This window comes from Chrysemys picta, chromosome 4 (genome assembly GCF_011386835.1).
Source record: "Chrysemys picta bellii isolate R12L10 chromosome 4, ASM1138683v2, whole genome shotgun sequence".
NCBI classification, from domain to species: Eukaryota; Metazoa; Chordata; order Testudines; family Emydidae; genus Chrysemys; species Chrysemys picta.
Window position 1 is genome coordinate 99189159 of NC_088794.1, and position 13464 is coordinate 99202622.

The window sequence follows — 13464 nt, forward strand, 5'->3', positions numbered from 1 at the left end:
CGTGAGTTCAATTCTGTTTTCTGTCCAGTTGTGATCTATAAGATATGCTACCTAGAAAACAGAGGTTAACCCAATATGGTTTTTTTTAGTATGTAATTTGTTATTTTATCCTTTTCAGCTACACTAAATGTGGATGACTCCATAGTAGACCTGGAAACACTGGAAGCACTGTATGAGAATGTAAGTATGAGGAAAACATCATGTGAAACAGCACAATGTTCATAGTTTCAGATTTTTACCAAGTGCAAACACACTCAAAGAATAAATACTGTTTTATTTTGTGACCATATTACACAAAAGAGAGTATATAAAAATGATTTTTCTTAGGGAATGTAAGAGTATTAGTGGATATCTTCAAAATGTAGTTAGCCACCACAATGCATGTATTTTGCCAGATCAAGTCTCCTGTGGGGAATATACTGTATATACTCGTTCATAAGCCAAACTTTTTTAGTAAAAAAGGGAAGCACCAGAGAAGGGTGTCGGCTTATGAACGGGTATAGAGAGGGAGAGGTGGGACACAGCCCCTCCCCCAACAGAGGGAGCAAGGAGAGGCAGCACAGCCAGCAGAGCCAGAAGGGAAGAGGCGGGGCCAGAGTCTCTCCGCTTCTGGCCATGCTGCTCTCCCCCCAGCCTCCGAAGCAGCTGCAGCTCCGGGGCTGGCAGGCTGCAGCCATGCCGCTCAGCCCCACCCCCACCCCCAGAGCAGGCTGTGGCCATGCGCTGCCCAGCCTGCCGGACCAGCTCCAGCCAGGCCAGAGACATCCTCCCCTGGCCCTCCGCAGATAAGGTGGGAAGGGATTGGATGGGGAGAGTGTGGGGGTCCCAGGCTAGGGGTGGGGTCATATGGGGGAGTGGTCACAGGGGTTACTCCCCTGAACCCCAGCTTCTCCCCCCCCAAAAAATTTCCCCACCAGTCGCTGTCGCTCGAGGTAAACAAACCATCTCGGCCCACCAGTGGCTCATCCTGGTGGCCTGGGAACCAAAGTTTGCTGACCCCTGAATAGGGTCGGCTTATGAACGGGTCATAACATTTTTTCCATTTTTACTTATCCATTTTGGGGGGGATCGGCTTATAAACGAACCGTCTTATGATCGAGTATATACAGTAAACATATCCAAAACAATTGGAGCTGGATTAAGATTAAACAAATTGCAACAAAAAACGTTGCATGACCTGTCGTCTTCTCCCCCCAAAAATATTGGCCTCCCACCACAGAGAGCCTGCTCCTCACTGTCTATATCTTCTCCCAGTCTATCCCACTTCTCCAGGTCTATATCGTACCTTGGGCAGACTTTTCCTTCCTCCTGCCCCCAGTTCACTTTTCTTTAGGTCATAGCTTGGGAGGGTGTCCCCTTTCCAGATCTTCACCCCCTCAAACGTTAAGACTACTTTTAAGGCATACTATGTGATTTGCTTTGTCTTGCCTTCCCCAGCCAACTATTCTACAACACAATACAGTGTGCAATAGCTTGTGTTTTTTCTTTCTATTTGGTAACCAGGAAGCTCTAGAGGGAGTTGAGTTATGAGGCAGAGTAACTGGCAGAGGAAGGGGAAGCAAAGCATCTACAGGACCCTGCAAGGAGATATCTTTGACCTTGAAGTGTTTAAGCTCTGGGAAGGAATATTCCCAAACTCACTGTGGGGAAGGGATTTTCTCCAATCCCTTTCTCTACTCTATAAAATGGGAAGGGAAATTTGAAAACATATGTTTAGGGGCTGATTGTGAAAACTGGAGCATAGGACGATTTGAAGGCCTTCTGTAATGTAAGATTTAGATCTTGGTGCACAGAGGTATTAATCTGCTATGCAATAGAATAAATTTGATTTTGTATTGTGACCTTCATAAAACAGTATCACAAAATGCTTCATGGAATTAAATAATACAGGTGCAAAATTCAACTACAAAATGAAAATAGAGAAATAGTTCTGTGAATGTGATGATGGGTTTATAGCAACTTTCTGTATTTATATCCTGCTGGCTCTGTCATGAGAGCACTTGCCCCTAAGGTGAGGGAAACAGCACTATAGGTGCAAACCCTGGCTAGGCTGTAGTTAGAGGGGAAAATACTCAGAAAAGTTCTTCAGTTGGATCCAGCCAAGATAAATATAATGACAAAACAGAGAAAATAAGTCTTGAATCACATAGGTGAGTAACATTAAAAGATATCAAGTGTTCTTCATAATTCAATTCTGTCTCCTGATCTGTATACTAAGTATCATTCCTGGGGGACATTGGAAAAATAGACTGTATAATGGTGACCATTTAAGAATGTTCTCATTTTAGCAGAGCCACGAAGTTCAGCTGCAGACCTCAATCTCCCCTGAGTTTGGGACTGTTCGAGTCTAGAGTAGCGGTTTGGGCCTACCTCTCATTTTTTTAATAATAATTTTTCATGTTCCTGTATAGTGTCTTACAAGGGACACATAGGCAACTCAGAATTGTGTTATAAAGAAAATGAAACACAAATTATACTCTGTTGAATTGTACTCTATTGAATGTAAGCAGAAAGAAAAAATGTTTATCAACATCCCTTAGAAAGAGAAGGGGAATGCCCTATAGAAATAGTACAGAGTACCCTGTTCCTCTTTAATATTACCCCACTTCTGCATGACAAAAACTTGTGTACATGTGGGAATGTGGAAAAGCAGTGACTTGGTAAGGAAGCCTGAACAAATTTAATTATATTGAATCAAGTCCTTACCAAATTTGGGGGGGGGGGGGAAGCATTACTGGTAGAATAGGGGAGATTTACGCTAAAATGGATTACCAGAAACATGTTTTTAAAAAGCCAACTTAAGTAAAGCAGATGAAGGATTTGTTAAATAAGGCATGTTCTCAACTTTATCAAGAAACTTTATCAGACAAAAGAACCTGCATAATTGTTAAGTTATTACTGATATCAGGATGAGAATATATTTTACCAGTCACATTTTTATATCTTTCACCTTGAGCAAAAGACAATGGTATGAGTTTAGCATATAGATCCACTTTCAGTCACACTAGTATATATAGAATACATGAAGTGAGGCTCTGTGCATTTTTAGGAGCATGTGTGATTTGGGGAAAGTAAGTAAAAAGAGAATGGGCGGAGTTTTTAAAGATCAGCAAATAAGAAGATGGGTTGATTGTATTTAAAAGGAAAGCTTCTCATTGCTAGTTTCTAATTACAATCACACAGAGAGCGCAAAAGGATGAACTGGAGAAAATAAAGCAGTATTATGAGACTTCAAAGGAAGAGGAACTGAAGCTCTTGGACAAACCAGAACAGTAAGATTTTTTTAAAATATTTTCCCATTATGCAGAATGGCCGTTGGCTAGGAGATTGAGGGAGTGTAGGGACAGAATTCTGGCTGGTTAACAGTTTTTAAAAATCCATATTTCAAGGGATGGTGTGAAAACTGATTACATTGTCCCTTTTTTTGATGTAGTGCATATAATGTTGCATTGAATGGGACCACTACAACAGATGAAATATACTGATTTTGCTACATGACCTTGAGCCAGTCACAATTTCTGTGCCTGCATGCTCTCATTTTTAAAATGCTTATCTTCCTCTCCTAGGCATCGAGCCTGAATTAATATTTGTAAAGCAGTGACGTGCTTGGATGGAAAGGTGCCATAGAAGTTGCTGTTATAATAAAACCTAAAAGCAAAACTCAAATCGTGCGAGTTCCCAAATGGAATTATAATCCTATAATTCAGAATGAACCTATCTTTTATTAAAACAATGTATTTGATCCCAAATTTATGTCTAGCACTAATTTCTGCTCCCTCCCTGCTGCTCCTTCCTCCTGACTGCTCTCCTCCCCGTCCACTGGCCTCCATCACACTCTCCTTACCACCTGTGTTCCCACACTGAGGCCCCTCAACTGCCTTGCTCTTTTCTACTCTTAACTATGCTGCTGCTCAATCATCTTTGGTATAAGAGAGAGTGGGAGGAAACATGTGGATGATGAAGGAGGAGTGTAGGCAGCAGAGATGGCATCTGAGCATGAGAGCTGGGACAACAGAAGGGATATCTTTTTATGCAGTTTCTTTAAGGCTGGAGGTTGGTGTTAGAGGGCAAAAAGATTTTTCTCCTTTCCCACCCTCAGAGCAAGCCAAGCAACTGTTGCTGACATCTACATATTGGGGAATTGGTTAATGTCTGAGGATATGAATATCTCCCAAATATTAAAACCTCAGAATATGAATCTCCTTCAAAATTATATACAATATTGTTCATCCATCCCTTGTCTTTGGGTTTTCATTGAACACACTCAGGTGAGCCTTGGTCTACAGCATGATACATTGTGACTATTTGATATTTCCCAGAGTTTAAATCTTTGGCAACCTATTTGCTATATCTCTGAGTGAAACAAATATAAGCACATTTTATGTCCTGGAAAATATGAATCACGCTTAGTGTTCTGGAATTATAAGAGGCCATGCCAAATTTTGTACATCCTGGTGGGGAGAGGTTGGTCCACATTAGTCACCCTGTCAGTTTCATGCTATCATTGTTCTGTAGTTAAAAATAAGGCATTTTAAAGAAACCAATTATTGTTGTAATTCCAAATAAAACAATAGTCTCCTTTTTCACCATCTAGTCTTTACCAAAACAGTTCTTGTAATCCTTACCTAATTATCCCATCATTTCCCCTATTATTGAGAGATGTTGATTAAGGAGACTTTTCTTTTTTAAATGTTGCTTTAAAATGAAATAATGAACTAGTGGTCAAGCATCAGGGCCTGCAGCTGAGCCTGGGACCAGTTATTTGACCTCAGCTGAACATATCGATAGACCAAACCTATCAGGCCTGCTCTGAAGCCAAGGAACAGCAGCCCTGGCTGCTGCTCAATGCTTTGCTCGCAGCTGCAACTGCTCCTGTGCATGCCTTGTTCGCAGCCTTGCTCCTGCCCTGCTCCAATCTGTTCCAGAGCTACTCTCCTGCTTGTTTCTTGACTCTGGCTCTGAGTCCAGCTCTGACCCCTAGGCTTGATCACCCACTGCTGCAACCACTAGGCCTGACCACCCACATCCCAGTCCGTGACAGTTTGAGCAGCATCCTCCTGAAAGACGGGACAGCTTCTGCTAGAAGAATGGATGCTGCTAAGCCCAATGTCTCCCTGTCAGAGATAGTGAGTATCTTGCAGAACCTGCAGACTCAGGTTGCTGCCCTGCAGGCCTGGAGTATGGCCCGCAGTTCCAACTCCAGCCACTTGAGAACCAAAAATTTCCCTGCTGGATGAGTTAGCTGGCGACTGCAGTAAGTTCCTCAAGTTTCTGAATTCTGCTGGCCCTATTTCTGTTGTGCCCTCAGTCATTCCCCCCATCCACTCCTGAGTAGAACTTATCATCAGCCTGCTGACTGGGGAGGCGTTGGCCTGGGCCTCTCCATTGCTGGAGAATACTAGTCCTCTCCTGAGCCAGTTGAGAATTTTTGTTCAAGCCATTATGATGATTTTCAATGACCTCAGTCACATGTGTATAAAAGAGGCTGCTCTCCAGGCATTGCTGCAGGGGCATTGTCCAGTTGCTAGTTATGCCTTGGAGTTTCGACACCTGGTAGCAGCCACCAAATGGAATGAGGTCATGCAGCACTAGCACTGAGCAGGAAGTTCAGCTTAAATGATGAGGTCAAAGACGAGCTGGTGCAGATGGAACCTCTGACAGGTCCAGATCCCCTAACTGAACCGTGCATAAAAAATATATATAATATTTAATAAAAAAAATAAACTAACAACTGCCTGATGGAACGCCACCAAGTAAGAAGGTTAGCTTCCTGACCCTACCAGTTACTCTGACTCCAGCCAATCAACCTTCTGCTCCTTCCTCACAGCCTATGTCTATACAGGTTGACCACGCCAGGCCCTGCTTCTCTAACACAAAGAAAAACAGGCCTCAGGCCTGTGCCTATACTGTGGGGAACTGGGACACTTAGCATTGATTTGCCCTGCAGAGGCCCAGTCTGCATCCCAGTCAGGAAGCACCGAGTTCCAGTAGGGGGTTGACATTCTCCCCCTTGCTCTGATACCCTGCACCAAGATTTATCTGCTGGTACTCTGTCTCCTCAGGTAATTTAATGGACTTGAATTTGCTTGAGAGCATAATGTCATCACCAAGTGCAAAATTTCCCTGACTTAATAGTGTCCATTGCTGGACCACTCCTCTCTTCAGGCCCTCACTCACCTATCTGCCCCTTAGACCCCTTCAGGGTCATCAAGAAATCCTTCAGTTCGGGTTGATCCATATGCCACATTCTCCTGTTCTCCTCTGTATTCCCAGGTTCATTGCCCATGATCTGCTTGCAGACTGACATGGTGCATTTTAGTTCACTATACTGCTGGGATCTTGCCTCCCAAAATCCAACCACAGACATAAATGTTCTGCTTCTCTGCCCATCTCCCAGGAGATTTCAAAACAAGTGGGTTAGTCCAAAAGGATCCTTTGCAACAATTATGGTCTCCCCAACAGTCCTGGTACCTGTGATACCTGTCAAATATCAAGACTTCACTAACATATTTGACAAAAAGAAAGCTGACATCTTGCTACCTCACTGTATATATGACTGCCCTGTTGACCTCCAACCTGGAGCAGCAATCTCTTTTGGGTATCTATTCCCTCTCAGAAAATGAGTTATCGGCTTTTTGAAGCTATCTCCAAGAAAACCTGCAAAGCGGGTTCATCCATCTCTTCAAGTCCTCAACCAGGGCTTTTCTTTTCTTTGTGAGTAAGAAGGATGGCTTCCTGTGGCCTTGTGTGGATTAACAGCCATTAAACAATGTTGCAATCCAGAACCAGTACCCCTTACCAATGAACTCTTTGAGAGACTCTGCTCCACCAAGGTCTTCACCAAGTTGGACCTTTGTGGAGCTTGTAACCCAGCTCGGATTAGAGATAGAGATGAATGGAAGAAAGCCTTCACACTCGGTATGGACACTTCAGTACTTGGTTATGCTCTTCAGCTTGTACAACACTCTGGTGACTTTACAGTGCTTCATTCATGATCTCTTAAGGGACATGCTGGATCCATTTGTGGTTCTCTACCTCAATGATATCCTCATTTTTACTGAGCATCTGATCAACATGTATGCTGAATCTTAGAAAGATTCTGCTGAAACCACTTATAGGTGATGCTCAAGAAGTGTGAATTTGACCAGGACATGACTGAATTCCTGGGGCATATTGTTTTCCTCAAGGGACTAACTATGGACTCATGCAAGGTGGCATCCATGTCATGGTTGATTTCCTAACTAAGATGGTGCACTTTGTTCTGTGCCATGCCTTCAGAAACAACATGTCTCTTCCTAGAGAATGTCTTCCATTACCATGGATCACCAACTGGCCTCATGTCAGATCAGAGCTCCTGTTCATCTCCCCTTTTTGGTGGGTATTTCTAAGATTTCTTGGCATAAGTCCCTTTTCTGCTTATCACTTGCAAATCAATGGGTGACCAGAACATATCAGCCAGATTCTAGAATGGTATCTTCACTGTTTTTTGAATTACTAATTTTCCTTGTGGAATTTGCCTACAATAATGCAACCCACGCAAAGTCCATTCTTGTTTTCATCCAGACATACCCACGAGTTCCCAGGTACATACCACCATGGACTTGGCTACACACTTGCTCGAAGTGCACCGAGAACTCAAGAAAAATTTAAGATCTGATAAAGAAGCTTATAGCACCATGCTAGCCAGGGCCACCAGACTGCCCCAACCCTGTTGTAGGGACAGAGTTTGGTTATCGACCTAGAATCTTAAAGCCCATCAGCCAAACTGGATTACCAGTACCTGGGCCATTTCGTTGGAACAGGTCAATCCAATAACATGCAGTCTGCAGCTACCCGAGTCCCTAAAGCTCCATCCTGTATTTCATATCTTCCTTCTATAGCCTTAAACTGAGAATCCCTTCCTGAACCACTCCAACCCACTTCCACCATCCATAACCATTTGAGGGCAGGAGGAAATATTTGATCTGATGAATTCTTTCCTCCTAGTGAGTTGGGGGAAACTCCAGTACCTGGTGGACTGGGAAGGCTACAGTCCAGACGACCAGTCCAGGGAAATTGTGGAGAACATCTGTGCTGAGCATGGGACCAGCTAGTTAACCTAAGCTGAAAGCCTTCATTGACTGGACACCCTGATTGGCTGAGAGGTGTCACCAGGCCTTCTCTTTAGCCCAGCAGCTGTACCAGGCCAGAACCTGCTCCCTAAAATTCAAAGGTATCTTGATAAATTGGAGAAGTGGGCTACAGACACAAAATGAAAGACAAAATGATAGACAAATGTAAGTGCTACATTTAGAGGAGAAAAACCAAATTCACAAATACAGAATGAGGGATAACTAGCTTGGCTGCAGCACTGCTGAGAAGGATCTAGGACTTGAGGTTGATCACAACCGCAACATGAGTCAGCAATGGGATGCTGTTGAAAAAAAAAAAGTAAATGCAGTTTTTGGTTGCATTAACAGCCTTGTTCCCAGCTGTACTTGGTTCCTGACTCCGGCTCTGGTCTTTGGTGCTGTTTCTGGCCTCCGATTGCCGCTCCAACTAGTCCTGACCACCCTCTGCTTTGACCACTAGGCCTGACTGCCCACACCATTGTCCATAACACCAGTGATGCTCTTACATCAGTTTTATAAGCCATTCAAAATACTCCACTTTCTGGAAACTCAATAAATCAATTGTGCTGTTATGACTATCCACTCAGTCTCAATAAATGCGGACCAGGGGCTTTTGTTGGAACTACATTAAGCATATTCATCCCACAAAAGATTAAGCCCACAAGAGTTTCAACCTTGTATGTGCAGATTAAATTAGTTACTGTGGGACATAAACCTGACTGCATTTTCATTGGTAAGGCTCAAAGCACAGTTAAAAATGAAATGCCATATTTGTAAAATGGTTACAAATGGTAGGTAACATTATGGATTAAAGTACTGTAAGTGTTGGGCTGAATTCAGTGCAGTCTAAAAGAGGCTTTTGCTAATTTTAAATGTTTTGAAATTCCAGAGAAACAGAAAGCTTTCCTGATATCAATAATGGTCTCCTGCACATGTGATTTTCATTTGTTTTGCTGGCATGTTATATTTGCTATTGCTGACGTACACTGTAAATATATCTTAGCAGTATTGCAGTGTGCCCCTAAATTATGTTTCTTGATAATAAAATGGTTAAAATGCTAATATTCATTAGAGTTGAAAAGATTTATATGTGTAATTGACCACAACATGGGGCCTTGTCTGAGGGACACAGATGCTCTAGCTTCTTTCCAAGTATTGCATTTTGGCTGAAATGTAATCTTCCTGTAGTTCTAGCTAGTACTAAATCATTGCTAGACAGGGAAATGGGAGCAAAATGCAATTTGGGGCTTTATTGCTGACCATGTTATTGACCACAGTAAGTAGAGAACGATCATTTGTTTGAAGGTAAAATATTTGCTTCCCCCCAAATTATGACACTGAGTCCTCGTTCTCCCCTCTCTTACACGGATGTCTCCATTGACATCAGTGGTGGTCCTTTTGACTTTTACTGGCATGAGAAGAGACAAAATGATAGACAATTTTGTTTCAAATTATTCACTAAACTTGATGTTTTTAGAATGTGAATGAATATAAACTGGTACATTATTTCTTGATAAAAATGATTATTTCGTTGTCTTTCAATTCAATGGATGCTATGATTTATATATAGTTACAGTATGATGGGCTTTGGCCCTGATTCAGAATTACACTAAGGCCCTTTCTACAGCACTCTGTCAGGGTAAAGGAGCCATCACGTGGGTATACATTTTATATAAGCTTTCTTTAAGGTATCTTTTCACTGCCAGGGTAGAGTACATGATATTAAAACCCTCTGTGCTTACTGTAGATCATCAGTAGAATGTTGTACTAAGGGCCATCAAAAAGTTACATTAGGTCAATGGGGCACTCCATCATATCTTGAAGTTAGCCAGACGCTTACCTTTCTTAACCCCAAGCTACAATTAATGAGTGAACCCAGCATTCTGTCCTCTTCAAAACGTTATCCAGTACCCTCTTGCATTAATTTACACTTCTTTCTTTGGTTTTTGACTTTGATAGATAATCCAACCTGCATTTTATACAAAAGTAGTCTGCCTGAATTGTTGTGATGTCATCATTAAAAAAAACTCTATTTACCAAATGATACTGTAAAGTTATCATATTCATTTCATATTCAACATCATGGGAAAACTGTGATATCCAAGATAACCCTAAGTGGAAACTGTTGGTAAAGATGAGCCTTAATTACAATATAGGGTGGATCATTCCACAGATTCAGACTATAGATTTTTGTTTTAAGTAACCGGGTATTGTCACTAATCCATTCCTTTATTTCAAAATAACAAAATGTTCTGTGAGATGCTCCATTGTCTCCTTTTTTCCCTGAGTTATGTCAGGCTAATCGTATTTTATAATTTGCACCTTTAAACCCTGAATCACTTGGTTCATTTGCTGGATCTTTTAAATCTCCGCAATGGCTATCCTATGGTGAGGTGACCAGAACAGAGCACAGTATCAAGGAATTTCAAATGAATAGTAGTCAGGAAAATGAAACCAGTCATGCACCTCATTCCTGCCATGTGGTGTTAAAGTCCTGCCCATGTTAATTTAGGCATCTCCTTTGCCCTTAGCTTGTCCTTTGTGGCCCCTTAGCAGAGGTGCACCAACATTTTGGGAAACATTTGGCTAAATGATCTAAAGGGTATTTTTCTATTTTTAACTGTTGTTATTCTGTTATACTCTTTATTAGCAATATACCAAACAATCAAACTGATAAACCGATGTACAGAGCTGTTTTCATCCAGTAGAGGGCAGTGTTTCTCTCACACACAAGCCTGTCCATAGAGTACAGAAATCTCCAGTTTGCAGGTCCTTCTGTTTGTCACCAACAAGTTTTGATAATACGTCTCATCTATTCTCTAATGTTGTGCAAAAGATCATGAAACATTATTTTGTTCTATCATATTTCATTTACAATTCAAATAAAGAAAGATTGCTTTATGTATGTGCTTTCTTTGACACTATTACTCTGACATGTTATATTATAACAAAAGATGTGAAATGTAAAGATTTGGTATTACAGTGTAGTTCTTATTTTCGCAGATTTTTGTATGAGTTATCCCAGATCCCCAATTTTGCAGAACGTGCCCAATGTATAATCTTCCAATCTGTTTTCTCTGAGGGGATAACCTCAGTGCATCGTAAAGTGGATGTTATTACTCGTGCTTCTAAGGTAGGTTCTGCCAGTCTAATGAAAGCCAATCACAAATGAAGTTTATTTAAAATACTATGTATTTCTTTGCTTCCTAAAGCTAATTCAGGTATAATATAAATACTTCAGCTGTTTCATTAACTTTGCAGGCATTAAAAAGCACTATATGGTTCTTACATAGCAACGTTTCCTTCCAGCAGAAGAGCAGATTTTAATTAACTTTCATAGTGCCAGTCATTTCATGTAAAATGATAGATATTTTCAGTAAAGAAATTGCAAATGTTGCAAAACCGAGCAGAGTCTTACAGTGACACAGAGATCAGCATCAAAGCCAACTTTAATAAATGAATTAAACTAGATCAGCAAAACTCTAGAAATAAATAAATAAATACCTTTTAGAAGAAAAAGAATGGGTTCCTAGATGTTACAGTAATAGAAATAGTTGATTATGATAATTAGAAGAAAACCTAAACAGTGAATGGCAACCACGGGCATTCATGCAAAAGGCCAGCGTAGTAAATTGTCTGGCCTACCATAAGAAGAGCCTCTTCTGAACTACCTGCCACCCCACTCCACCTGTGGATGGAAGAGCAAGGTGAAATCGACAGGATCTGTTTTTGGATTTTTGCTCTGCTCACATGTTGGCGAAGTGGATTTGGAGGTGCTTTAGAGGGAAGAGAGTATAACGTGTGGGGAAAGTGAAGAGTCTGGAGATGGGGATAAAGTGAGAATTCAAGAGGAAAATGAGCCCAAAAAACCCCAATTCAAATGAGGAAACAAGTCAAAAAAGAGGAAATGAACAGTGTAGAAGAGACTAGTGTAAATATGGTTGTACCTGTGACATCACTGAAATGTTGTGAACTGAAAACAAAGCTCCCGCCGCACTCAAATGTCTCAAAAAATGTTTTGTATTTATTTGCAGCACTCATATCAGAAATGTTGCCAAACTGTATTCTGCCGTGGATTTAAAACAAAAACACTTAGGTACTCCAAAAAACGAGTTATCTTTCTTAAAACCTTAGGGAAGTTAAAAACAAACAAGATTTTACACAGTATTTCCAACTAGTAATAAAAACAATGATATTGTGTGTTTATATGGTGCTTCCTGTCGAGTGTGCATTACAAACAATGAAGTAAGACCCGTAGAATTTCTGAGGTAGGGAAATAGTGTTACTCCCACTTTACTTATGGGGAACTGAGGCAGAAAGCATCTGATTCACATTTATACTAAGGACCCCACTCTGTCAAGGTTAAGGGGCTTATTACTTTTCACTCACTTTAAGGTCCTTTTACAGTACCAGGGTGGTAACAAATGGCCTTGTGTAAATAAGAATCAGGGCCATGGAGTTTGAATGGCTTCCCCAAAGTTACAGAGCAATTCTAAAGCAGACTTGGGAATAGCATCCAGGTTTCTTGACTCCCACTCACTTTCTCTCCCCCTCTTCCCCTTTCTTCTGATTTTTCCCCAAGCAAGTGAAGTGTGGTCCACTGAATGCAAAATCAGGGCAGGTGTCTCTGCTTTATCCCTTACAGTGTACCCATTTTGTAATCAACTTCTCTCACCATTTATCTCACCACTTAATTTATTCTTCTGCTTTCTGGACTCAAGTTTCAGTTTTTAATGCCTAAGAGGGATAGTTTTCAGAGTAGCAGCCGTGTTAGTCTGTATTCACAAAAAGAACAGGAGTACTTGTGGCACCTTAGAGACTAACAAATTTATTTGAGCATAAGCTTTCGTGGGCTACAGCCCACTTCATCGGATGCATAGAATGGAACATATAGTAAGGAGAGATATATACACATACAGAGAACATGAAAAGGTGGGAGTTGTCCTACCAATTCTAAGAGGCTAATTAATTAAGAGAAAAAACTTTTGTAGTGATAATCAAGATAGCCCATTACAGACAGTTTGACAAGAGGTGTGAGAATACTTAACGTGGGGAAAGAGATTCAATGTGTGTAATGGCTCAGCCATTCCCAGTCTTTATTCAAGCCTAACTTGATGGTGTCTAATTTGCATATTAATTCAAGTTCAGCAGTTTCTCATTGGAGTCTGTTTTTGAAGTGTGCGTTTACCTGGAGGCCATTCATTATCCATACTACCTTTAGGCCCTTTCTTCTTCTTCTTTTTTTTTTTAAGCAATTTAAAATGGTTACCGCCAGACTGTGGCTTGCCCTGCCTACCTCCCATATGGTGCACTGGGTATAGACCCACTGTAACCCACACACCTTCTGGGTGTG

General features: G+C 41.2%; 1 protein-coding gene across 6 annotated transcripts in view; it reads left to right on the forward strand.

Moving 5' to 3' along the window:
• FMN1 (formin 1) overlaps nt 1-13464 on the forward strand; it is a 393438-nt gene that overhangs the window by 267447 nt on the left and 112527 nt on the right. For all 6 annotated transcript variants that reach the window (XM_065595382.1, XM_005309777.5, XM_008174656.4 and 3 more), the window contains 3 exons: nt 119-180; nt 3184-3272; nt 11115-11244. In XM_065595382.1, coding sequence (XP_065451454.1) covers nt 119-180; nt 3184-3272; nt 11115-11244 — 281 coding nt within the window. The remainder of the gene's footprint in view (nt 1-118; nt 181-3183; nt 3273-11114; nt 11245-13464) is intronic.